The sequence below is a fragment of the Sporothrix schenckii genome (assembly GCF_000961545.1).
Source record: "Sporothrix schenckii 1099-18 chromosome Unknown Cont47, whole genome shotgun sequence".
In the NCBI taxonomy this organism is placed as follows: domain Eukaryota; kingdom Fungi; phylum Ascomycota; class Sordariomycetes; order Ophiostomatales; family Ophiostomataceae; genus Sporothrix; species Sporothrix schenckii.
In genome coordinates this window covers 3,912,680-3,937,796 of record NW_015971148.1, presented here as the reverse complement: position 1 = coordinate 3,937,796, position 25,117 = coordinate 3,912,680, and the positions used below count along the sequence as shown (strand labels likewise).

The 25,117-nt window shown below is 55.4% G+C and overlaps 6 protein-coding genes across 6 annotated transcripts; 5 read left to right on the top strand and 1 right to left on the bottom strand.

The window, feature by feature from the left end:
• Positions 1-606: 606 nt before the first annotated feature.
• SPSK_04280 (transformer-2 protein) lies at positions 607-2,018 on the bottom strand (the record flags this gene model as incomplete). The annotated part of the gene is made up of 4 exons (XM_016731091.1): positions 607-1,160; positions 1,250-1,602; positions 1,677-1,788; positions 1,967-2,018. The coding sequence occupies 4 exons, from the start codon at positions 2,016-2,018 to the stop codon at positions 607-609; spliced, it is 1,071 nt and encodes a 356-aa protein (XP_016585794.1).
• A 1,004-nt stretch (positions 2,019-3,022) lies between these two features.
• SPSK_04106 (DNA polymerase lambda subunit) lies at positions 3,023-4,921 on the top strand (the record flags this gene model as incomplete). The annotated part of the gene is made up of 1 exon (XM_016730917.1): positions 3,023-4,921. The coding sequence occupies one exon, from the start codon at positions 3,023-3,025 to the stop codon at positions 4,919-4,921; it is 1,899 nt and encodes a 632-aa protein (XP_016585793.1).
• A 1,358-nt stretch (positions 4,922-6,279) lies between these two features.
• On the top strand, positions 6,280-7,099 carry SPSK_04508 (glutathione S-transferase; the record flags this gene model as incomplete). Its single annotated transcript, XM_016731312.1, has 4 exons — positions 6,280-6,314; positions 6,452-6,609; positions 6,736-6,907; positions 7,015-7,099. 4 exons carry the CDS (start codon positions 6,280-6,282, stop codon positions 7,097-7,099), a joined length of 450 nt encoding a protein of 149 aa, XP_016585792.1.
• Positions 7,100-8,253: 1,154 nt separating this feature from the next.
• Positions 8,254-10,900, top strand: SPSK_03987 (protein transport protein SEC23; the record flags this gene model as incomplete). Its single annotated transcript, XM_016730802.1, has 5 exons — positions 8,254-8,346; positions 8,458-8,588; positions 8,659-8,953; positions 9,035-10,603; positions 10,676-10,900. 5 exons carry the CDS (start codon positions 8,254-8,256, stop codon positions 10,898-10,900), a joined length of 2,313 nt encoding a protein of 770 aa, XP_016585791.1.
• Positions 10,901-11,555: 655 nt separating this feature from the next.
• SPSK_04471 (large subunit ribosomal protein L12e) lies at positions 11,556-12,505 on the top strand (the record flags this gene model as incomplete). The annotated part of the gene is made up of 4 exons (XM_016731277.1): positions 11,556-11,559; positions 11,686-11,719; positions 11,864-11,984; positions 12,167-12,505. 4 exons carry the CDS (start codon positions 11,556-11,558, stop codon positions 12,503-12,505), a joined length of 498 nt encoding a protein of 165 aa, XP_016585790.1.
• A 7,077-nt stretch (positions 12,506-19,582) lies between these two features.
• On the top strand, positions 19,583-25,035 carry SPSK_03850 (uncharacterized protein; the record flags this gene model as incomplete). The annotated part of the gene is made up of 2 exons (XM_016730665.1): positions 19,583-24,277; positions 24,385-25,035. 2 exons carry the CDS (start codon positions 19,583-19,585, stop codon positions 25,033-25,035), a joined length of 5,346 nt encoding a protein of 1,781 aa, XP_016585789.1.
• Between the last annotated feature and the right edge of the window lie 82 nt (positions 25,036-25,117).

Here is a 25,117-nt window from a genome sequence, read left to right as displayed (position 1 = left end):
AAATCGAAAGAACAGAGTAAGTGGCGAAAAAAAAGAAAAAGAAAACCAGAAAACAGAGAACAGAAAGAAAAAAAACAGAACTGATAACAAATCAAGAAAGGAAACCAAATGCGTCGAAAATAAACCAGGACCACGTGAGAAACCGAAGTTATAAGCGAAGCCGTGAATCTGCCGTTTGCAAGTCGAGGACATGTTATGCCTGGCCGTCTCGTGCCTATTACTCAGTTCCGTATTCAGAGACAAGTACCGCAAATAAGAAACTCGTAAACGCATCCCCGTCTTCGAAAATTTTGATGACAAATTGATCGGAAACCGAGTGTCGGGTAGAAAAAGGAAATAGAAAATAGTACAGTGTGCAAATAAACAAGAGACGAGAATATGATAAAGCGCGTAGTGCAATTGCGTTGTCCAGACAGGTGATGTTTGTTGGACAGGGCTGGGAGTTGGGTTGCGTGAGCCAAATCAGGGCTTACATTCGTGCAATTAAGTTTTTTTTTGGATTATTTTATTCGAAAGCGACACAGCAGTTGATCGGAAACGGAACACTTAAGCCCTGTTGGAGAGCGCAAGAGATGCGTTAGCGCAGATGTTTGACACGTATAACGTTTAAGCGTTCTGGTCGGTGGTGTCGTACCGCTGGCCGTAATCGCGGTCGCGGGGAGCACTGTCGCCGTAGCCGCCCGGGCCGCCGGGAGCAGGGTCGCGAGAGCGGGGACCATCGCGGTCACCACCGCGGTCGTATCCACCACCACGACGGTCTTCGCGACCGCCACCGTAGCCACGGTCACGGTCCTCACGAGGGCCGTAGCGGTCACCGCCGCGGTCACCGCCGCGGCCACCACCGTTGCTGCCACCGTAAGGGTCGTCACGGTCACGACGGTCGTAACCGCCACGGTCATCACGGAAACCACGGTCGCCACCGCGGTCACCACGGTCGTAGCCACGGTCGTAGCCACCACCACGATCGTAGCCGCGGTCGTCACGGTAGCCGCGGTCGTATCCACCGCCGCGCTCTTCGTAGCGACGGTCGTAGCCACGGTACCGGTAAGGGTCGTCACGGCCACCGCCGTAGCCACCACCGTAGCCACCGCCACCACCGCCGCCACCACCACCACGGCGGCGGTCATCACCTCTATCGTAGCGGCCGCCACCACGGGGGTCTATGATGACGAGAATGTTAGTCAAGTGTCGCGTGACAAGACAACAAAACAAGACACGGAAATCAATTCAGAGAGTGCCGGTCACATACCTCTCTTCGGGGGACCGAAGTATTTGCCAGGGGTGGGGGTGCGGGGGCGGGCCCGGCGGGCCTTCTCAATGCTGAGCGAGCGGCCATCGATGACCTCGCCCTGAAGGCCGTCCTTAGCGGCATCGGCCTGCTCCGACGTGACCATCTTGACGAAGCCGAAACCACGCGACTCCTTGCTGTGGGGATCGCGCATGATCTGGCACTTTTCAACCTCGCCGTACTTCTCGAACATGCGCGACACCTCAGCCTCTGACAGGCGCGGGTGGATACCGGTCACGAAAAGGTTGGAGCCGGGGTTGACAGCACCGTCATCATCGGCATCGCCGGAACGCGAGCCGCCATTGTCTTTGGGTCTGCGACGAAGATATCGTTAGACTGAGTGCCGCCGAATGCCATGGAATGGAAAGATGCGGGAAACGTATCGTACCTGTCGCCGGCAGTGCCAGGGGAAGCAGAACGCCGGGGGGCACTCTCCTGGCCCTCGTCGCGACGCGGCGAAGCACTGCGCTGCTCGTCGCGCTCGTACCGAGCACCGTCATCTGGATGGCAGTTAGCATTTGAAGCGTGAGAGACATAATAAGATGAGTGTGATAGAAGACGTGATGCGTCGTCGTTTCGATTTGCAGTGGCGATGTGCCACGCAAGGATCGCGAAAAACGTCCCAAAACAAGAAAAAACAGCCTGCAAAACAAGCCCCAAAAAGGCCACAAAACGCACCTTCGAAGCGCTCACCGTTGGTGGGCTCGTAGTCCATTGCTGTGCTCGCCATGTTGCTCTTGGTGCGATTGATCGTGTGAGTTGTCCTGTTCTTCCTTCGACGATGATGGCGATGGAGGAGAGTATGACAGCAGAAACAAACGCCAAAGGTTGAGGAGGAAGAGCGAAGAGTGAGAAAAGAAGGGAGGCAAAATACTGCGCAGGAAAAGTGGAGACCCCAAAAGAGTGGATTGGGTTAGCCAAAAACAGACCAACAGCACACGGCAAGAGGGCGCCACAGCGAATATTCCGGATGACTGCACTGTTGACGCGCTGTGTCGTATTTGGTGGCTACAACGGCTGAGGCGAGAGTGAGTTGCTTTCTCCTTCCCTACGAAAGAGTTGGGGGCCTGCCTCTCTACAAAACGCGCGTTTGCTCTTGCCTTGTACGTTTTGAGGGGTGGGGGCATTTACAGAAGCTGCGACTGAGGCAAGAAATACTCGCGGGGAAGGCGCGACTGCGTAAAACAGCCGGTTTGCAACTGCCAAACAGGAACTACTATCGTCGGAATAACACAAGATACAAGTTGGTCTGGGGGAAAGCACCACTATCTAGCTTCTGCCGGTTTAGCGGATAATTGTTGGCGTGGGCCTAGCAGTCCACTATAAACCGCTAAAATGCACGAATGTACCTGGACTGACCTAACATGTCCTCCTGGAAGCATTAATTTGGAGGGCATTTCTCCCCTTCACTAGTCGTAGTCGGACCCACGAATGACACATCTGCGTCACCAATGTCTTTCAGTCGTTATATCCTTGACGTAGGACACCACAACCTGCACGCTTCGTGATTGCTCTAGATGTTGTTCCAACCCGTGTTTGGTCGAGAATAACCATCCTTTCAACTTCTGCACCCCTACATAACGCACTTCCCGCCATCTGCCTCGTTGCCGTATTTTGGTTGGACCCAGACAAAGGCACTTGAAAATGACGACGGTGAAGGCATCCCACCTGTCTCGAGACAAGGGATACCGCTGAGAGACCTACCGCGTGTGCGACGCCATGCATCAAGACACAATGGCAGGCAATCTCTCCTTCCCTAGCATATATTTGCTACCAGGCCGCCTCCCGAAAGACGAGCTTGAAAAGCTGCAGAAACAGATCCCATCATTAACGGCCGACACAAGCAAAGCGGACATCTTTTTGGGCACGCTGTCGAACAAAGAGAGAGCTCAGTTTGAGCTGAGGCGCCTCGGCATTGCGACGATTGAACTGCGAAAGCCCGGAAAGAGGGCCAGGACTGCGCCAACGCCGGCTGCTGCCCCTCCGGCTTCAAAACGGAGGAAGCTCGGCGGCCGATCTCCGGTACCGATCGTCATATCGAGCTCGTCGGACGACGACGGCGTCCAGGTTGTAGCACCACCAGAGCCCATTCTGAAAGTAGTCAAGCTTTCTTGGTTTACCGACTCGGTCGCTCGTGGCGAGGTCCTCCCTTTGGACGACGGATACATGGCCTACGAAGGCCGTAGGGTGCAGCCAGAGCCGACGGTAGAGCCGTCCACATTCTCATCCCCAGTGCCAAGGTCGGACGACATCCTGCTGCGCGCACAGGCCGACGCTGTGGCTGCTGGCGGCCACAGCAGCGCGCCTTTCCGGTCGCCACGCAGGACCAAGCTCGGCACCACAGCACCACCGCCGCGGCCGTCATTGATCCGGCAGTCGACGTCGGACGTGGACGAGATGCAAACGCTGCCACCCATCCCCGACTTTTTGCACACCACCTACTCGTGCCAGCGGTCAACGCCCGTGCACTGCCCAAACGACAAATTTGTCGAGACGCTCAAGACCATCCGCGTGGCGAGGCAGCTCACGGGCGACAAGATTGGCATCCGGGCGTACTCGACAGCCATTGCCACGATCGCCGCCTACCCGTACAAGCTGTCCACGCCCCGCGAAGTCAGCCGCCTGCCGGGGTGCGGGCCCAAGACGGCCGAGCTGTTCCGCGAGTTCCAGGCCAATGGTGGACACGTGCGTGAAGCCGAGACCGACGAGACCGACGCGCGGCTAGCGGTCCTACGTCTCTTCTACAACATTTGGGGCGTGGCCGATACCACGGCACGCGCATTCTACAACAAGGGCTGGCGGGACCTCGACGACGTGGTCGAGTACGGCTGGGCGGAGCTGACGCGGGTGCAGCAGATTGGCGTCAAGTACTACGACGAACTGCAGGACCCGCTGACGCGCGTGCAAGTCGAAGCCATTGCCGATCGGGTGTTGCAGCACGCCACCAACCTGCAGGAGGGGTTCCAGATGGTGATTGTGGGCGGCTACCGCCGGGGTAAGGAGCTCAGCGGCGACGTCGACATTCTCATCAGCCACCCAGACGAGGCGGCGACACATCTTTTCATTGGACGGCTTGTTCTGTCGCTTGAGCAGGCCGGCCTGGTAACGCATACCCTGACGCTCAGCACAGCCAACTCGGAGCGCGGCCAAGAGGCGGTGAGCTGGAAAGGGAATGCGCCCAAGCACAACCTCAACTCGCAAGGCGGCGGCGGCGGCGGCGGTGGCGTTGGGTTCGACACACTCGACAAAGCACTGGTGGTCTGGCAGGAGCCGATGGAAACGGAAGACGGGGACAGGGACCCCAAAACAAACGCGGAACCAGCGAAGAGAAAAAACACCAACCCACACCGCCGGGTGGACATTATCGTCTCGCCGTGGAAGACAGTCGGGTGCGCCGTGCTCGGCTGGTCCAGTGGAACGACGTTTCAACGTGACCTGCGGCGGTATTGCAAGTACGAAAAGGGCCTGCGCTTCGACAGCAGCGGCGCGCGCAGCAGAACGGACGGATCGGTGGTGGATTTGGAAGGGTACTATGGGGGCGACCCTGCGCCGGATATGCTGACAGCGGAGCGGCGTGTGTTTGACGCGCTGGGGCTGGAATTTCGTCCGCCGAACGAGCGGTGCACTGGATGATCAGATGATGACTGAGCGGGATGAGCCTGGTGCTGGAAAACATTGCCTAACCTGACCAGGCATTGGACGGGCAGTACGGGTGCGCTGCGATGGCGCCAGGCGTGTCCGTAAGCACGCCATTGGAGTTGCCATTTGCGCCCGTTGTGCTTATGCGGCAATGCCAGCCAACGAGGCTCCAGACGGAGCGAATAAGCACTGTCGATTTAAGGTTTTCGAGTGACACGTTGCCGTAGCCTGGTCATTATCTAGCTTGCCATCACAGCCTTGTCCCTGGCTATCGCGAGATGCTGTATTTAGCATTGATATTTTTCATTCGATCGCATTGCCCCTTTTTCGCTCATTTTTTTCACGTACAGCTTGTGAGACGATACACTTGGCAAACATCGCACACATCTGCCGAACCACACATCTCTCACCCGGAGACTTTTCCTGCCTTGCTGAAAAATCAATGCCAATTTAAACTGGAGCGGCGGAAACACGGAAGTATAAAGAAGGCTTTTGGCTTGTCTCCGCATCCGGGACAGACCCCTGTTACGGTGTTCCATTTTGCTCTGGAACCGCGTGCCGTGAGGAGACAGCGGCAGGAGCACACTGCAAGTCTGGCGGCTTTCAGGGCAATCCCAGAGCACGTCCGTCTCAGTTGCCAACGCCAGATTAGGCAAGAGCAAAAACTGTCCGCCCCGTCGGCGATTCGGGCGAATATATGTCCCTGCTGTAAACGACTGCAAAACAAAGCACCAAGCGATCAGCGACGAGGAACAAACACAATATGAAGCCGTCTGAACATAACGGGCAGAGGAGAGGGCATTCGGGTCTCTAATAAGAGCAAGCTGTCATTCTTATATTATACAGCAAGGCATGAGACAGCCTCGTCGTACACTCGGCGGCGCAACTTTCTAAGAGGCACTTACGCCACCCTGAAGCCTATGCCTGAACCCGTACTACGCGCTACGGGCCATTGGCGGCTCGCTAAATCTCAACCAGCGAATGCCCCGACGCGACCAGGGCGAGCCAGTAGCTCGACCCGTCCCTTTAGGGGTTTGCGAAATCGATGGCCGCACAGACAAGACTTGTTTTCATATTTCGGGGCTCCTTCTCTTCATTCGGCACATGGGGCAAGAGAGCGGATAGACGCCCCTTGTGGCCTCCATGTCGTCGAATTGATCTTCTGTATTAAACAGCCGGCCAGCCCTCCACTCCCTCTAGGCCGAGGTTGACTTCTGCTTCTTGTTTGCTACTCTTTCTTTTTATCTGGTTCTTGGACTTCTTTACCTTTTGCCCATCTTCAGTATTCAACTAGCATCTCGTTTTGTTCTGCAACCCAGCAAGCATTGTACATACGTTCCAAAAGCTGCATCATGTCTCTTACCATCCAAGTCCCGGCCGAATATGGGTAGGTCCTTTCTCGCATTTGTTTACTCGCTCTTGCTTTGTCTGTTTGGCCTCATTCTTGTCGTCCCTGTTTCCCGTTTCCCTGCAACTGCGATTATCGTTACGTTGCACTGCACCAGCTCACACATCTCCAAATAGCTACGTCTTCGGCGCCGCCACGACCATCTTCTTCGTCAACGCCTACCACTCCATATTGACCGGCAGCTACCGCAAGGCCGCCAAGATCCCGTACCCCAACTGCTACGCCAGCGCGGAGCTCGCCCAGAAGGACAACGCCGCCTTCCAGTTTAACTGCGGTATGTCTCTCCGTTTTTGTCCTTCTGCCCTCCGCCAGTCTGCTACCCTGCCACCTTTATTGCTCCCAAAAGGTAGGCTAGGGCTGCGTTGCGTTGCGTCAGTAGCTAACTTAGGTCCCCAAACAGCCCAAAGAGCCCATGCCAACTTCAGTGAGAACCTGCCGACCTTCCTGGGCGCCCTCTTCATCAGTGGCCTCCGGTTCCCCATCCTGAGCGCCAGCGCCGGCGTCGCCTGGGCCATTGCCCGTGTCCTGTACGCTCGCGGCTACGTCAAGAACGGTCCCAAGGGCCGTCACATGTAAGTTCTTCTGTGCCTCCTGTGCCGTATTTACCCTGCGCGCCTGCCTTTGTCCAAAGATCGAGCAGTAGCCGGACTTGTCGAGAACATTTTGCTAATACAACAAGTGGTACCGCTCACTATGTCATCGATGTGGCCTTGAAGCTGGCGTCTGCCTACACGGCCTTCACCTTCATCCAGCCCTTGCTGTAAGCCGCACGCTGTAGCTTGCTGTATGTTCGGCTGGTGGGATTTCTAGTCGAGGCGGTGCTCTCCTACAGAGAGAGCAGCATGTGGTTCTCTTTTGGTAATGCAATCGGAAATTTTCAATTCGGAGTATAAAAACAACAAAAAAAGAGCAATTATAAACACAACATGCACTACTTTGGCAGATGTCGTCGTGTAAGTGAGAGCACGTAAGCATGTTGGCAGTCATCCTGTAAGACGAGCCAAATTCCGTCCGACGACAAGGCGAGGCTGGGCTGCCCCCGCCATTGGGATTGGCGGAGCCCTTCGGAGAGCAGGACATGTGACTTTCGCTCCTTCCTCCCCGTTTCCTCCCCTGTGTCTTTCCCACTAAAATGATAACAGCTGGCTTGTTTGTAGACCCACTTTTAGCTCACCTTGCTGTCTGCCCGAATTTGCTGAGCCACAGGCAGACGCCACTCTGCTACAGCTCTTGGATCCCCTGTAGCGACGGTTGTTGTGTAATTACTACCCCCCTACAAACTACGACTGCATACCACGTTGCTGGCGCCTTCTGTTGACAGTCCCTGTTGACAGCCCCCGCCACCCCTGAAGAGCTGCACCAAGAGGGGCAAGAGACACCAACACAGAGCTTTATGGCACAGTCCAGCAGAGTCCAGCCCAGAAGACCAAATTGGCCTCGACCGCCCAACAAGGGAAGGAACCCACTCCACACACAATATCGCCATCCAACCATCACCGCCGCTGTCGTCGCCGCCTCTCCTCCTCCCCTTTCCTGCTCCCCACGACCCTACTAGACACTTGTCCCATTGCTTCCCAGCAGCCTGTTCCCGGTGCAGTGTCCGTCGTCCATTGCTGCCTACCATTTGCACTTTTCCTGTTTGCTCGCTCGTTGCAGCTGCATCTCGTCTTTTTCTCTGCTCGACTTCTGTCTCCCTTTGCGATTCAAACGAAACTGTGGACGCATCATCGCCTGACATTGTCGCCCGATTCAAGATACCGCGGCTCTCCTACCTGTCTCGTCCTTCGCCTATCGCCTGCCGATATCCCTCTGTCCGGTTGCTCGACACACAAAGCCACACGCCGCGACCGGATTCATCCCTCCCTTTGCCTACCGGAGCGTGAAATAAAGCAAGACTCGCACCGCCCCTTCGCTGAAGATGGACTACGAAGCTCTGAAGGAGCAGTGGAGCGAGGTCGAGGATCGCGATGGTGTCCGCCTGAGCTGGAACGTGTTCCCTAGCACGCGCATGGTGAGTTTGCTACAGCCATGGTGCTGTTTTGATCCGCAGCACCGCCGCCCCTTTGATATTTTATGTGCCGTTGGCTAACCGGCTCGTGCTTTCGTATCGTCTCGCGTACAGGAAGCATCGCGTCTCGTCGTTCCCATTGGCGCCCTCTACACGCCGCTCAAGGAAAAGCCCGACACGCCGCTGCTGCAGTTTGAGCCCGTCACCTGCAAGCAGCCCTGCCGCTCCGTGCTCAACCCCTTCTGGTGAGTGCGATTGGCAACGCAACGAGTGGGCATGGAGGAATGATGCTAACCCCAAACCCAATCTCAACAGCCAAGTCGACGTGCGTGCCCGCCTCTGGGTCTGTCCCTTTTGTCTGTCGCGCAACCCGCTGCCGCCGCACTACAAGGACATCACTGCCAACGCCATCCCGCCCGAGCTGCACCCGTCCAACACTACCATCGAGTACCGGCTGTCGCGCCCAGCCCAGAACCCGCCCATCTTCCTCTATGTTGTTGACATGTGCCAGGAGGAGGACAGCTTGGCGGCCCTCAAGGAGTCGCTGGTCATGAGCCTGAGCCTGCTGCCTGAGAACGCCCTTGTCGGCCTCATCACCTTTGGCACCATGGTACGTTGTTTTGAGTCAATAACGAGTGCTTTTTATTTGGGAGGGGGGCCGCCCTTATGCTAACACCACCCTCCACCCCAGACCCAAGTCCACGAGATCGGTTACGCCGAGTGCGCCAAGTCCTACGTGTTCCGTGGCAGCAAGGAGTACACCCCGAAGCAGGTCCAGGAAATGCTTGGCCTCGGCCAGCCCATCATGCGCCCAGGCATGCAGCCTGGCCGCCCCAACATGCCCCTGGGCCCCGCCGCCCGCTTCCTGCTCCCCGTCCAGCAGGGCGAGTTCCAGCTCACCAAGGCCCTCGAGCAGCTCCAGAAGGACCCTTGGCCCGTCGCCAACGACCGCCGCAGCCTGCGCTGCTCCGGTGTGGCCATCAGCGTCGCCGTCAGCCTGCTCGAGTCCTCCTTCCAGAACTCGGGCGCCCGCGTCATGGTCTTTACCGGTGGCCCGGCCACCGAGGGCCCCGGCATGGTCGTCGGCCCCGAGCTGCGTGAGCCCATCCGCTCGCACCACGACATCGACCGCGACAGCGCCAAGAACTACAAGAAGGCCCTCAAGTTCTACGACAACCTGGCCAAGCGCACCGCCCACAACGGCCACATCATCGACGTCTTCGCCGGCTGTCTGGACCAGGTCGGTCTGCTCGAAATGAAGGGGCTGAGCAACTCCACGGGTGGCCACATGATCCTGACGGACAGCTTCACGTCCGCCATGTTCAAGCAGTCGTTTGTGCGCGTATTTGAAAAGGACGGCGACGACAACCTGCTCATGGGCTTCAACGCGGTCCTCGAGGTGCTGACCACAAAGGAGCTCAAGGTCACTGGCCTCATCGGCCACGGTGTGTCCCTCAACAAGAAGTCGACGTCGGTGGGCGAGACGGAGATCGGCATGGGCAACACGTGCGCATGGAAGATGTGCGGCATCGACCCCAGCGCCAGCTACGGCATCTACTTTGAGATTGCCCAGGGCGGCCCGTCCCAGATCCAGCAGGGCCCGCAGAAGGGCATGATGCAGTTCCTGACCTACTACCAGCACTCGTCCGGCCAGTTCCACCTCCGAGTCACCACCATTGCCCGGAATCTCAGCGGGCCGGCCGGCGACCCCACCCTCGCCCACTCGTTCGACCAGGAAGCGGCCGCCGTGCTCATGTCGCGTATTGCCGTCTTCAAGGCCGAGGTCGACGACGGCCCGGATGTCCTGCGCTGGGTCGACCGCATGCTGATCCGCCTGTGCTCGCGCTTCGCCGACTACCGGAAAGACGACCCGTCCTCCTTCCGCCTGGAGAAAAACTTCACTCTCTACCCACAATTCATGTTCCATCTGCGGCGAAGCCAGTTCCTGCAGGTGTTTAACAACTCGCCCGATGAGACCGCGTTCTATCGGCACGTGCTGAACCATGAGGACGTCAGCAATTCACTGGTCATGATCCAGCCCACCCTGGATTCGTACACCTTTGATCAGGACGGCGGCCTGCCCGTGCTCCTGGACTCGGCCTCCATCCAACCCACCCACATCCTCCTCCTCGACACCTTCTTCCACATCCTCATCTTCCACGGCGAGACCGTCGCCCAGTGGCGGAAAGCCGGGTACCAGAACCAGGAGGGCTACGAGAACTTTGCCGCATTACTGGAGCAGCCAAAGGAAGACGCAAGAGTATGTTGCCCTGCCCTTGATTTGTAACGTTGTTTTTAATTCCGCTGTGCCATGTCTTCTAACTCCCCACAGGACCTCATTACGGATCGTTTCCCTCTGCCTCGGTTCATTGTTTGTGACGCTGGTGGCTCGCAGGCCCGTTTCCTGTTGTCCAAGCTGAACCCGTCGACGACACACACTACGGGTGCTTATGGTGGCGTCGGCGCCCAGACAGCGCAGACCATCTTCACCGACGACGTGTCGCTGCAGACCTTTATGGACCATTTGATGAAGCTGGCTGTGAGCGGCACGAACTGATGACACTTGGCGGTTTGTATAGAGAAGTGTTGCTTGTGTTTTCGTTTTCATTTTTTCGTCCTGTAGCCTCCTTTGTAGAAGTCGGGAAAAAAAAATAAGCGGGAGGATTAATTTTGTTTCATTCATCATACGAGTTGCCTTCGTATTTCAAGCCTTTTAAAAATGAAGCTCTTGTAGAGGGAGTATGGCCGCACAGAAGTGTTACATCCGCTTCGGATCTGATACGTTCATGTTAGCGTGTCATTTCATAAGCAACGCCACATGTGGCTACAAGAAGCAGTATTGTTCCTCATTGGCTGGTTTGGCAAAGGTCAAAAATTATTGTACCCCACTCAGCCCTGAAGACCGCACAGAATTTTTTTCCTGCGCCCTTGTTCTCTGTGCCAGATTTGCCTACTGGGCGACGCAACAGCCAGGGCCCCACTGTTTTCCTCAAATCGCAAGCACCGGACGGATTTTTTGGGAGGGCAGCAGCCTTTTTGGCAGTAATTTTTTTCCCCCTGGTCCTCACCACCCCCGTTTCGATTTGAGGATTTTACAGTCTCCTCGTTCTTTTTCGTTGTCGACCATCCCGCAAAACGGCTCTTCTTCACCTTCCCACGATAATCATCACACCTGCCAGAGTGCATTTTTTTCGTTACAACAAACCGTCAAAATGCGTACGTCCAGCCCAATCCTTGCTTCCTCTCCCGATTTCGGTCCTGTCGTCGATCCATGTCGACCTTTAATCGTCGACGACAGTCGATGTTGTCATCCAATTGCGAGCGTCTTCTAACAATATGCAGCGCCGAAGGTCGACCCCAACGAGATCAAGATCATGTATGCACCGCTCCCTGCCTCCCACCTCCTTCCAGCGACAAGCCGTCTTGTCGACGATTTCCCCACGACTATCCGCGACGATATTGAAAAGAGAGAGCGAGAAAGAGAAAACAAAGACTGGGAATACTAACGTTTGCGAATTAGCCACCTGAGAGCGACGGGTGGTGAGGTCGGCGCCTCCTCGGCGCTGGCTCCCAAGATCGGTCCTCTGGGTCTGTCCCCCAAGAAGGTCGGCGAAGATATCGCCAAGGCCACTGGTGACTGGGTACGTTGACGACGCGATGGAGAGGAAGGAGGCTGCACGAGAACGCGGCATGGTTGCGGTCCGAGTTTTCGACACTTGGAGACAAGCGCAGGGATCGAGATTGAAGATGTGAAGGAGGAGAACCACAACGAAATCAACGGTTCAAAGACTCCAAAAGATACAGTGGCTAACACACACTACAGAAGGGTCTGCGCGTGACCGTCAAGCTCACGATCCAGAACCGGCAAGCCGCTGTGTCGGTTGTCCCGACTGCGTCTTCTCTGATCATCCGCGCGCTGAAGGAGCCCCCACGGGACCGCAAGAAGCAGAAGGACATCAAGCACAACAAGTCGATTCCTCTGGACGAGGTCATCGACATTGCCCGGACAATGCGCTACAAGTCTTTTGCCAAGGAGCTCAAGGGCACTGTCAAGGAGATTCTCGGCACTGCCTTCTCCGTCGGCTGCCAAGTCGACGGCAAGCCGCCACAGGACGTGATCGAGGCCATCGATGCTGGCGAGATTGACATTCCCGAGGAGTAAAGAAGAAAATGACAATACGACAAATTTTCAAGATAAAAAAGGTGGTCGACGACTTTGACTTTTGACGCAGGTGGGGACGGAAACGTTGTGTAACGGGTTTCTTGGCATTCCGAAACAAATGGAAAGGAGTTCAGGATTTTCTCCTTTACCTTGACTCTTCTCGTTGTGTTTTTCTGGGTTTGCTCTTCATCCCCGACCAATTTTCTTCCCTCTTTCTTTACTCTCTCTCTCTCACTCACTCTCCGCCATTCTCCCTCGGCCTACTTATCCCGCTCCTCTTTCCACTCTCTCGCCGAAAGGCAGGCACTTCTCCCGAACCTCTTCGATTCATCCGCCCACCAAAACAGAAACGACGAAACGACGACAAACAGGAGACATCAGCTTCGCTTTTCGGCAGTAGGAAATTTTTATACCGGATTTCAATGTTATTTTACCATACCAGCAAACAGAAAAGGAAGTTAAAAGGAAAGGAAAGGAGCAACTACGAAAAACGAGACAAGATACAAACAAAAAAAGTGCAAAAACAGCTTTTTCTAATACAGGTTCTCTCGGTGATTCTGCGATATCCGATGTTTCTTCGACAAACGCATTCCCTTTAGGTTTAAAGTGGGACGGACCGGACAAAGCAAAGCGATGGAAGGTGGGATACGATCATCGAGACAGGAGTTGAAAACGGGCATTGGCGACTGCACTTTGATGCTGTTATTTCAAGCTCTCTTGTCTCGACATGTCCTTGTCTTTTTCCTGACGGCATCCGCTCATGCCATTGCTTCTCTCCGTCTCAAAACCAACACCCCCCATGGTGCCCCTTTTCTGCGCCCATCTGCGTTACTCCTGGTCTACACTCTGAATTACGCCGCGCTCCCATGGTGTTTTTCAATTTTGGTACTTAGGAAGATTGAAGCGTCCTATTACTCACCGCGGCTTTCTGTGTAAAGAAGTGAAAGTTGAGGTCCATCATCCAGGACAACATTTCTTTTTTCGGAGGCACCCTTCTTGTCTCAAATTGTTTGCCGCCTTTCTCACCCACGTAGCTCTTGGGCCGTCAGCCTTGTGCGCCTGTCGTTGTTAATTACGTCGTAAAAAGGCCGTCTCGTAGGGATTTGACTGTATGCTTCTGCAAGTATGGTTTGACAAGGCCAACTCAGACGTAGCGTACCACACAACCTTGCGTGTATCAACAGGTTGGTAGCTGGTGGCAAAGTGGGTGCCTTTTGATTGTCTTCCCGCGCATCAGTCGCACCGCCTCGTCATGTCTTGTCCTTTTCTATCAGACGTAGGCTTGGCCGTAAAAGGCGAGTGTTGTTCACTCAGCGTTGCACCGAGCTCCCCGGCTGTTTTGAATTACATCGTCGTCATTGCTGCCAGACGGCTCATGGTCTTGTCAATGACTGGTGCCCGACATGGCTGCCATTCGCTCTCCGGCATCTTATATGCAGAGACGCGTTGTTTTTCAAGACCTGTCACCCAGTCACATAGTTATGCTCTTTGCGCCTTCACCACTGTTTCGTTCACACCTTATTTATAATTTACACATCCTCCCACACACTCTCGTCCAAACACGTAAATATGCAGCTGTGCCTCAACAACGCTCGGGACGCAAAAGCCTGGCAGTGGCGGCGTCTTGTTTACGATGACATGGGAAGAGAACGTAGTGGTGTTCCCGATAGCACATCCCATCTCACACTAGGCCTCTCTGCCCAACCAGTTCCTTCGGAGCAAATAAATAAGATGCTCTACTCATATGCAGTCGCACCACACAAACACGCTCCCACTCCCAATTCGCCGCATCCCACACCCCCCTTGGCCCAAATTAACCGTCCCGCCTCCATCGCATTTCAAGCAGACGGCAGCCCATGGGGTCAGATGTAGGTAAGTGGGTGTCATTATCAGACAGCGACAGCAAACTATGTTCTGTGAGCAAGGGACTGGCAGAGGGGTCGTGTTGATGCATCGATGCTAGCTGGAAAGACAAGATAGATCGACCGAAGCCGTTGGTCTGGGGGGAGCCAAGACCGAGTTGGAAACAGTAGCCGACAGTGGACAATGGGACCGCCGGTTGAGCTGCAGAGGCAGCCATGAAAAGAAGATATCAGGGACACACGAAAGAGGCACAAGGAAACGGCACGGGAAGTGGAGGGTTGGAGGGGGCCACGGGCGGCCGCACCTTTGGCGAGCAGCCCGTGCTGTTTTATCTACCCGTGTTGGCGATCAGGCTTGCTCCACGATATTATGCGTTTCCGCTTTGTCGGCTTGCCTCTTTATATCTTCCCTCTTCCTTTACTCGCTCCTTTATGGGTGGGGGGGATTCGACACGCACATGTTGCCCTCGTGCCTTATTTACAAAAACTGTAGCACGAAACGGGCCCATGATACGAAGCAAAGAAGACACGCCTTCAATCTGCAGGTATGATTTCGCCTCGTATGCGGTGAGGACATGGCAGTTCAGCTCCCCCACTTCAAAAGGTCCTATCTCTCTCTGTTTTCTACATGTCTCGCTTTTTTATGTATATTTCTCGATTTGACTCGATTTGGATTGGTCTCCTTTTCCACCGAAAAGATTTGCTTATTTGGATCCTCGACTTTGTCAAGTGTATGGTCGTCGGTCCAGAATAGAGTCGCTCGCCAAAGTAAAACAACATCTCTGGTGATGAAGACGAAGGTAGTACGCCGTATTGCCAAAACATCTTGAAGAAAGGACGGAAGCGTCCGTCGAAAGTCGTAAAGCGTATCAAAAGATGATGAAAGAGAGATCCATGGTAGCAAAAACGGGGGTGAGGATGGCAGAATGGCGGTGTCGCCAGTGTCGTACAGAAATCCCTTGCTCCGTTCTTCAAGTCAACCAGATCAGCCGCTTGCCGGCTGCTGAGACAGGCTGCTGAGACCCCATGTACATACATGCCGCGGATCTTCACTTTACCACTGCCCCCAGTATGTGACGAAAAGACAAGCTCAGGCTTTGTCGTCTCTCACTTGCAGCACGAGAAGGCGGAGCTGAGAATACTTACTTATTCCCTCAGCTTTCCTATTTTTATTTTTATTTTATTTTATTTTATTTGTTAGGTCTTTTTCTCCCTCGGTTGTACGAGATGTCAGATGCGCGCCCCGACTTGCGCAATGATCTGCACCATTCACGTCGTGCTGTGTTTGCCTCATAAACAGCGAATACGTGCATATTTTTCTGTCAGATCGAGATGCACAATGTATGGAGAGACAGACGACCGCTGAGAACAATGCTGGGTTGCGCACTTTGGGAGCGTACAAAGCATGTACATTGTCCTGGGATCCAACCTTTCCTTCCGTTACCGCCACGGAACAATGTACGGGTTTGTCGCTCTTGCTGCCCTGCGCCCGATTTACAGAAGCCCTTCCGCCACAATGAGGGAAGGAACTGCAGGATATTACGACGTACGCGAGGGAAAGTAGGCAGTTGGAAGCGAGAAGGAGCGATGAGGCAAGAGGAGGCAAGGCCGTACGCGTCACACAAAGTGTATCTTGGAAACAACAACGCGAGACACAAAGAAAGACAGAGACCAGAATACGCCGAGAGAAAAGACAACAAAATATAGTTGTGGCGGTTCTGCGACTATTCAGCGGCGACCATCCTCCTCGGCGAGCCCCACACAGCGAAGCGCACTCCTGGGCAGACCGGCACACTTGTTCCATTTTGGGAGAAAAAGTGTGCCTCTCATGGCGAGGTGCCTCTCAAACTGACGAGTCCCCAGAGCCAATTGTGTCTTCTGCGTCGTCTCTCGGCATCGCGTCCTGGAAGGCTCAGGCGCGCCGGGCGTCGTTTCGATTCTGTGGGGTTGTGTTATTTCTTCGTCGTCGTATCTCGTCTTTTTGTTTATTTCCATATCCTTTTCGACAAGACACTCGACAGTCCCTGCATCCGCCACTCGCTTTCCTGGTGTCGTGTACCTTTTTGTATGTGAGCCTTTGCTCCTTTCGTCCTTGGACCACTCGCCTCCGTGCCACGGATGGGAAGTATGCAGTATTACTTCTCGTGGTTGTCTCTCGAAGTACGAGGTACCTTTTTAATTTGCTCTCCCCTCGCACATCTTTTCAATCAGTATTCCTCGTATGTGTACCTCTTGCTGTCAACAACGATTCTCCAAAGCACAAAAAACACTGTCAATAAGCTTCTCCACACTTGTTCCCTGACGATTCTTTCCATAGCAGGGTTGCAATGTACAGAATATGGGGCAGCGTTTGGCACGGAGACCGGAGCACAGAACAGCGCTAAAGCACGACTGCTGCCACCCTCTCATGCAGTGTGGCACACCGCAGACTGCAAGCCCTGGTCCGGCGTTGCGCAAAACCCCTGCAAACCAGCATTCGTCGCAGGCACTGCACAAGGGGACCAGAAAACAAGAAACGCCAACATACGGCAGCGTACCGAACGACGGTTGACTCAGGCGGTTTGGGTGGCGCTGGGCGGCACCAGACCCCGCTAAGAACCGCTGTGGAACAAATGGCCTCGCGCTATATTTTGCCGTCAGCAGGGCGATCTTAGGACAGCTTTGCGTGGGTCAAACGTGCACTGCAGGTGCATTCTTAGCTTCTTAGCGGTGTGGTGGGGGGCATGAAATAAGGGTTTGCTCATGACGTCGCTGCTCTCACCGACTATGACTACTCCGCAGGCGTTGCGTATATCAGACACAAAGGGCGCAGTATCTACTTTTCAAGCTTCCATTCCTCACACCGGTTGTCAACCACCACACATCAGCAGGTTTTCCATATTGACACGGCCTGAAGAAACTGGCTATGCATTTAAAGATGCCGAGCTTTGATCCGGGTATGTTTTGGGGCGAGTCTTGCCACAAAGTACAGTACAGAGTACGTTTTACAGCTGCCGTACGAAATACAGATATCCACTACGAAGTACGGAGTAATTACGTAGCGTATTTCCATCGCGCTTCCAAGCGCAGCCCACCGGTTGGTTTCCAGCGACCGCAACCGTCGCTAACAAGCGCAAGCGCACGTTGTCGTGGACGGTATTTTAGTGCCTGTAGTACGACATGTCAATTCAATGTCTCAACTTGATTCGAGCTCGCTCGCTCATATGCACGCATCTGTCCGCTTTCTTCGTCGTCAATCTCATTCGGAGCCCTGCCTTGTCAAAACCGACCTCCTTCTCTGGCTCACCGTCAGGCCCATCTGTATCTTACCAGCTCAACCAAAGACTGTTTGCATCGTCTGCACCGACCTCTTGCGATCCACAGATCATATATCCATGGCGAGAAGTGGATTGGGCAGGCTCAATGGGGCATGGACTTGCACTTGGATGGGCACGCAGAGCAAGGGGTTGCCTGGCAGTCTGCCCACCGAAGCAGGAAATCAGAGCGCCAAGGAACCATGGAAACTTTCACTCAACGCACCACCACCGTATGGATGAGCGCCAATCCAGCACACTCGTCACAGCGCTCAAGTGACTGACGTTGTGCCCAACACCCATAAACACACACATTGTCAGTCGTAATCCGACGTATCAAATACCTCTGCCCCAGCTTCACATACGGAGCCCCGTTGTCTGTCTCTCATTCCTGCTCTCCTTCATTCGCCCATCCATGCAAATCCTCCACTACCCTGGTCCACTCCCCCACCAGCCATCCAGCACAGGTCGTGCTTTCTATTTTACCGCACCCCCCCTTCCTTTTCTAAATGTGAGGTTTCTCTCTTTGAATACGACCGTTAACTATCTTCATGAAAGGGCGGACAGAAGGTGTACGGCGTACAAGGAATTCATAGTCGCTCCTTCTGTCAGTGCTTGCTCTCGTGTGGAAATCGCCACTGCCCAAATGAAAGTAAACTGTGACAGACCACCACTTGATAGGCGACGAGGAAGGAAGGAACACCATTCGGGACCTATTCTCGAAACAGTAGGGACAAGCCGACAAGCAAACAAATTGCTCGAGCGAGCTCGAAATCTACGGATTAAGAGAAGCACGCCTGTCTGGGGATGGAAACAGTCTGAAGGGATCTATTCTTGGCTCGGCAGGCACCTGCGGCGTTTTCTTCTTTTTTCTTGCGGCGAAAGTCGCCCTTTCCCGTTTGTCCTGGAGCCAAGCACCTCGACGTAGTCTGCATTTGCTCCTTCCCGGATCATCCATGCCTCGTCTCTCATTCAGGCTCTCGCCAACATTTTTCATCCCTTGATCCTTCCTTGTTGGGCCTACCTGTCACTCCCTCCCTCGACCAGCCCAGCCCTGCCCTGTCCGCAATTGGCCTGCTGTCCTTTGTTAATTCAGGGCTTCCAAGCGGGCTCTAGCGTTTCTGCATCAAGCAAAGCGCCTTCCTCGTTCACCAGCTGCCCTCCCCCCCCCTCTTTCCCTCCAAACCTGCTGTTTTTTTTTTAGCGGCAGCCCCAGTGTAACTAAAAGGTCCGCTCAATGCTTTGTTAGGTGGACACACTAGTGGACTGAGCATGACGGTGGTCAAAACTTGCACTTTTGGGGAAGGCACGTCAACCACACCTTGTCCATCTTCGGTCGTATTGTTCTTTTCCTTCAACTCGCATCGCATTGTTTTGTGTCCTGTCGATTTCGCAATTTGCGTTTTCGCCCCTTTCCCTTCAATTGTCTCGCCCATCGCATCGTTTGTTTTTGATCGTTTCGTCGACTCGGAGTTTCGGTTCCCGTTGATCGCGAGGGATCCTCTCTCGCATCCCCTCCATTCTTTTCTCCATCCATCGCCACGCTTCGTTGCTATTACGTCCATACTTCTTATGTCTCTGCCTTTTTCACTTCTCCATCCCAGCCTCTACGGCTAGGGTCTCGAGAGACCGATACCGACGTCGAGCTCGGCTCTCGATAGCGATCGCGGCGCCGCAGGAAGCGGCAGCGCCGATCAACGGCAAACGACACGGAGCCGAAACGAACAGACATTTGTTGTACTGACGACCATATTGACGACCATACTGACGACCATACTGACGACCATAACGACCACGGCAGCCGCAGCTATCACCAAAGTGGCAGCAGGCGTTGCAAATTTACCGCACCCCTCGCCGGCTTCAGTCATTCCCGCCGTCTTCTTCCTCTCCCCGTCCCGACGTCGTCTTTGCCCCCGGCCGCCATGGAGCAACCGGTTATTCAGATGCACCAGCAGCCGGTGCCGTCTCGACGACGGTTCGAACCTCTGATGCCATTCCACGCCCACCTCCGACCCGGACAGTTTGCCGCCCTCCAACAGCAACTCGACCTCCAGCAGCAACACCAACACCAACATCATCCGCAAACACACCAGCAACATCCTTTCCCAACCCACAACCAGTACCTATCCCAGAGCCGCGCCGTACGGTCACAACAAGGACAGCAAGCAGGGCCCTCCGGTCCTGCCCAGACCTTTCCCATTCGAAGCTCGCACCCCGCCAGTCCCTCGACCAACGCACAGCCAGGCCAGCTGCTGAATGCACAGCTTCACGGACAGAATCGGCATCCGTTTGCGTCGTCATTGACCGTCAACCATGATCCGGAACACCATTTACGTCGAAAAACGCCCAACGGAACGATCGATGCCGGCTACGACGGCTCTCCAGTTGGTCTCGCAACCGGCCCTCCGCCTTCCAAGCAATTGGCTCTTCCCGCGACGCCTGCCATATTCCCAACACCGTTCGTCCAACAGTCAGGATCGGCTCCGGACGTACAATCGCAGCAGGGCTTCTCACGGACGCCAGCAGCAGCAGCAGCCTTCCTGGGTCAGACTGGGGAAATCCAACAACTTTCTGCGCCTGTCGCTGGTCGGCAGTTTCTGGTAGGGAACAATACAACACCACTCGCCACCGCCGTTGCGACCGCCGCGTCAGCAAATTTCGACAATGCAATGGTCAATCAGGCCGCCCAGATACAACCAGGACTGTCGTTCGCTCAGCAGCTTCCAAACAATGGCGGCTTCAACCCAATCAACAACCCCACCATGCAGCCTGTCTTTGCACCGGCATATCAGCCAACACCCGGACCGACGTCGTTTAACACATCCAGCTTCGACCGGCAATCCCTTTGGCCTGACAGCGTGCTGCTGCAGGGTTATCAGCCGCATCTTCAGCAGCTGCTGCAACAGCAGCAACTGCAAGCACACATGTTCCCGTTCGCCAACATGAGTAACCTCAACACGGGTGCTGGCAGCCTGAACGGTAACATCGCCACCAATAACAATGGTCTCGTCGGCAACTACGGCTTTGTTCCGCAAAACATTGCATGCGACAGCGCGTTTATATCTGCTGCCCAACCCATGTTTTCTCCACCAGGCCTCAACAATGATGGTATGCAGCAAACGGCCATGCCCGGACAGCAAGCTGCGTTCCAGCTTTCTTCGTCCGTCCCACAACGGCACTCGGGCATGAACATGCACCCTCTCAGCATGCACGGACAGGAACATATCAGCCTCGAAAACCTCGACACTCGGCCACCTGGCGTCCTGCCCCACTTGATGCATGCTGTGGGGTTGACTCCGGGCTCGGCTCCGCCGATGGGGGCGGATATGCCGGCACACATTAAGGATGCGACCTTGAAATTTGCCGAGGCCACATACGCCAATCTTGTCTTGCATCTTTCACAGACAAAGAAGTCATTCAATGGACGGCCACTTCCCAATCTCCATGCACGACCCAAGCCAGCAGCTGTTTCCAGACTAGAGCAGCTCAAGCAGTTGCAGCTCAAGCACAGACAGGCACAGCAAGTCGAATCGCAAGGTCTGGCATCCGACAATGCCGGCCAAGACCAGTTTGCCGCGGCCAGAGCAGCGATGGGCGGGAACCAGATGCAGAACTTCCGGTCCCCTATGCGTACACCGTACGGTGACCGGAACGCCCAAAATCGCAGGGACGCGTTTGACATGCATGCGCCGCTGGTTCTGCAAGCCAGGGACGTGCTCACACTCCTGTCCACAATTTGTGAAGGAAGTGGCTGGAAATGGGTCGAAGGGATGAATCTCGGCGCTTGCCTCCACTATGCTCTGGAGCACTTCGAGCAAGCTTTTGAGTGGTTCAAGAGAGTCTTCGCTCTGCAGCCGACCCATGTCGAAGTGTTGTCCAACATTGCCGCGACCCTCTTCTGCATGGGTCGTCGCGACGAGGCCATCAAATACTGGCTGCGTGCTATCCACTCCAAGCCCAGCTATTTTGACTCCTCTGAGCATCTCATCGGCATCCTCTCCACGGAGCACCGGCACCGCGAGATCGTGGAGATTGTCAACTATGTACAAAACACCCTACGTCTTCCAAACCACAGCGCTGCTACCCCGGCCGATAATTCCTCGACCGGGGGCGGAACCGCAAAGCGGGCCGACCTGGAAAACGACGTCGCTCCTGACGCGGCACCGTCTGCTGCTCGACCGGGCGACTCGTCCGAAACAGCATCTGAAGACATTCCGATGGTGTCCAAGGATACGTCGAGTCCTGACACATCGCAGGCTGGCTTTGGCTCCTGCGGCTACGCCATCCCTGGCCATGACACTGGTCGTATGCTGGGTCTTCTCCACGCCAAGGCTAACAGCCTCTACTTAATGAAGGAGATGGTTGCTGCGTCGGAAGCCTACGAAGAGTGTGTGCTGGTTGGCGTCGGCCGCCATTTCCGCAGTATCCAGAACCTGATCCAGCGAATTCGCACCGCCCTCTCGCCCGAAGCACCTCAATCTAGCCCTCGGTCGTACTTCTCCCGACCATCATCCGGCCCTCCCCTTCTGGCTCCCGAAGTGGCCAAACTCACGGCTCGGCGAACATTTCCATACACCAACGGCCAGTTACCAGGATTGCGTTACGTTTTGGGCTATCAGCACAAAAAGGCTGCCTTGACGGCCACGAGCAATGCCCTACTGTCCATGGCCAAAATTCTACAGGACGGCATGGCAAGTAACGGCTGCCTAGCTCAGGGCTCAAACGGTCAGTCAACAGCAGTCGGCGACATCTTGTCGCTATACTATTTGTCAATGTCCATCCAGGAAAGCCCGTCTACAGCAAACAATGTCGGCATTCTTCTTGCCAGCATTCAGCAAACGACCGCCGCAAAGCCCGCACATGTGCAAAAACAAATCAAACAGATACAGAATGTACCCCAACAGCCACAGCAGCAGCAGCAGCAACAGCAAGTTCAAATTGCACGCAGACACTCACACCAACCGACTGCTGCCAGTACGACACCGACTACGCCCAACGCCATCCCGTCCGGCATTCCCCCGGATAGCAGTCTAGCGCTGGCCTTCACTTACTACAGCTACGGCTTGCAGCTCGATCCAAAGCACGTGCATCTCCACACGAACCTAGGTAGCCTGTTGAAGGATGTCGGGCAGTTGGATCTTGCTATCAAGATGTACGAGCAAGCTGTGGCATGCGACGGCAAATTCGATATTGCTCTCACGAACTTGGCCAATGCTGTGAAGGACCGAGGTCGCTCCGGCGAAGCCATAGCGTACTATCGCCGTGCTGTCGCAGCCAACCCAGAGTTCACCGAGGCCGTCTGTGGTCTGTCCACAGCACTCAATTCGGTCTGTGATTGGGCCGGTCGTGGCGGTGTGGTGCTCTACGGTGGCCGTTACGACCGCTGGCATGTCGACGATGAAGGGATGCTGCAAGATGTCCGCCAATATGGCCGCGGCAGTGGTCTCATGAAACGCGTCGTGGACATTGTGGCTCGCCAGCTCAACGAGGCTTCCTTGTGGGGTCGCGGTGTCCTTCACGAGAGCTCTGTCGCCATGCTCGCCTGCCAAATGAAGGAGGCCATGGGCACAGCGGACCGAAACACAACGGTCAAGGGTGACGCCGTTGATGTCACAGCTGAGCTGCAAAAGTGGGCCGGCCAGCCCTGGGAGGGCTCGCGTGTGCTTCGTCTAATCGAGCGAGCCACGCGAGTCGTCATGTACCGCTGGTACTGCGATCGTTACATTCGCGGCAAAGAATCACCCAATGGATACTCGAGGCCTCGGCCACCCGCGAGCCTTGCCGTGCCGGGCGCTCCGACCGTGCTTCCCTTCCACACCTTCACCTGCCCGCTACCAGCCAAAGAAGTTCGCCTTATCTCGCAGCGGAATGCCCTCCGAATCTCATGCAACACGCTGCGGTCTCCGTGGCTCTCCGGCACGGTCTACCCACCGCCAGCTCCTCCGCGGCCCCAGCTCAACGTCGGCTACATCTCGTCCGACTTTAATAACCATCCTCTGGCTCACTTGATGCAGTCCGTCTTTGGGTTTCATAATCCCACTCGGGCCAAAGCGTTTTGCTACGCAACTACGCCGAGCGACAAGTCTCCCTACCGGGAAAAGATTGAGCGCGACTCGCCGGTCTTCCGGGATGTGACCAACTGGCCCCCAGAGCGCGTGATCCAGCAGATCATCCAGGATGGCATCCACATCCTGGTCAATCTGAACGGATACACCCGTGGTGCCAAGAACGAGATTTTTGCGGCCCGGCCGGCGCCAATTCAGATGGCCTTTATGGGGTTCGCCGGCACGCTAGGCGCTGAATGGTGCGACTACCTCCTTGCCGATACCACGGCAGTCCCACCGTCCACACTGCGGCCCTGGCGTGGCAATGTTAGCGTTGGCGATGTGTTCCGTGACGAGGCCGACGTCGATACGGAGAAGTGGATCTATGCCGAGAACATTATCTACTGCCGCGACACGTTCTTCTGTTGTGACCACAAGCAATTTGCCGATGCCAGCGAGCGTACCGTGACGTGGCAAGACGAGAAGCAGCGGCGTTGGAAGATGCGAAAGGAGATGTTCCCCAGTCTGTCGGACGATGCGATCATTCTCGGGAACTTCAACCAGCTCTACAAGGTACGTGATGTCTTCCAACTTTCTCTGCTGCTCTACCCTTTTCTATCCTTTCACCCCTGGATCTAACGCAGAATGACGACGGGTCGTACTAACAAATATGTCCCCAGATCGATCCGACCACGTTCCGCAGCTGGCTGCGCATTCTCGCTGGCGTGCCCAACGCTGTCCTTTGGCTGCTCAGGTTCCCTGATCTGGGCGAGCCGAACATCCGAAAGACGGCGCTCAAATGGGCAGGCAAGAGTGTCGCAGACCGCATCATCTTCACCGACGTTGCGCCAAAGGCACTGCACATCAACCGGGCCCGTATCTGTGATGTCTTCCTTGACACGCCGGAGTGCAATGCCCACACGACAGCCGCCGACGCGCTATGGTCCAGCACGCCTCTCTTGACCTCGCCGCGCTATGATTACAAGATGTGCTCGCGCATTGGCGCATCAGTCCTCAAGGGCGCGCTGCCCAAAGATGCCGCTGGACAGCAAGCAGCAGCCGAGTTGATTGCCGAGGACGACGACCAGTACGAAAAGATGGCCATCAAACTGGCCAGCGGCATGGCCTACCGCCAAGTCGCTTGCGCCAACGGTGTTGGGACCTATGGCGAAGGCGAGGGTCGTCTTGCCGACCTCCGCAAGATGCTCTGGGACCACAAGTGGGAGTGCGGCCTCTTCGATACTCGCCGATGGGTGAGAGACCTCGAAGATGCCTATACCGAGGCGTGGCGCAAGTGGGCGAACGGCGAGCGCGGGGACATCTACCTCTGAGGCCGTTCACGTTGCCTTTTAGCTCCACCTTCCAGCGACAAAACTTGTGCTTCTGCGATGTTTTTGCGATGCTTTCTTTTTT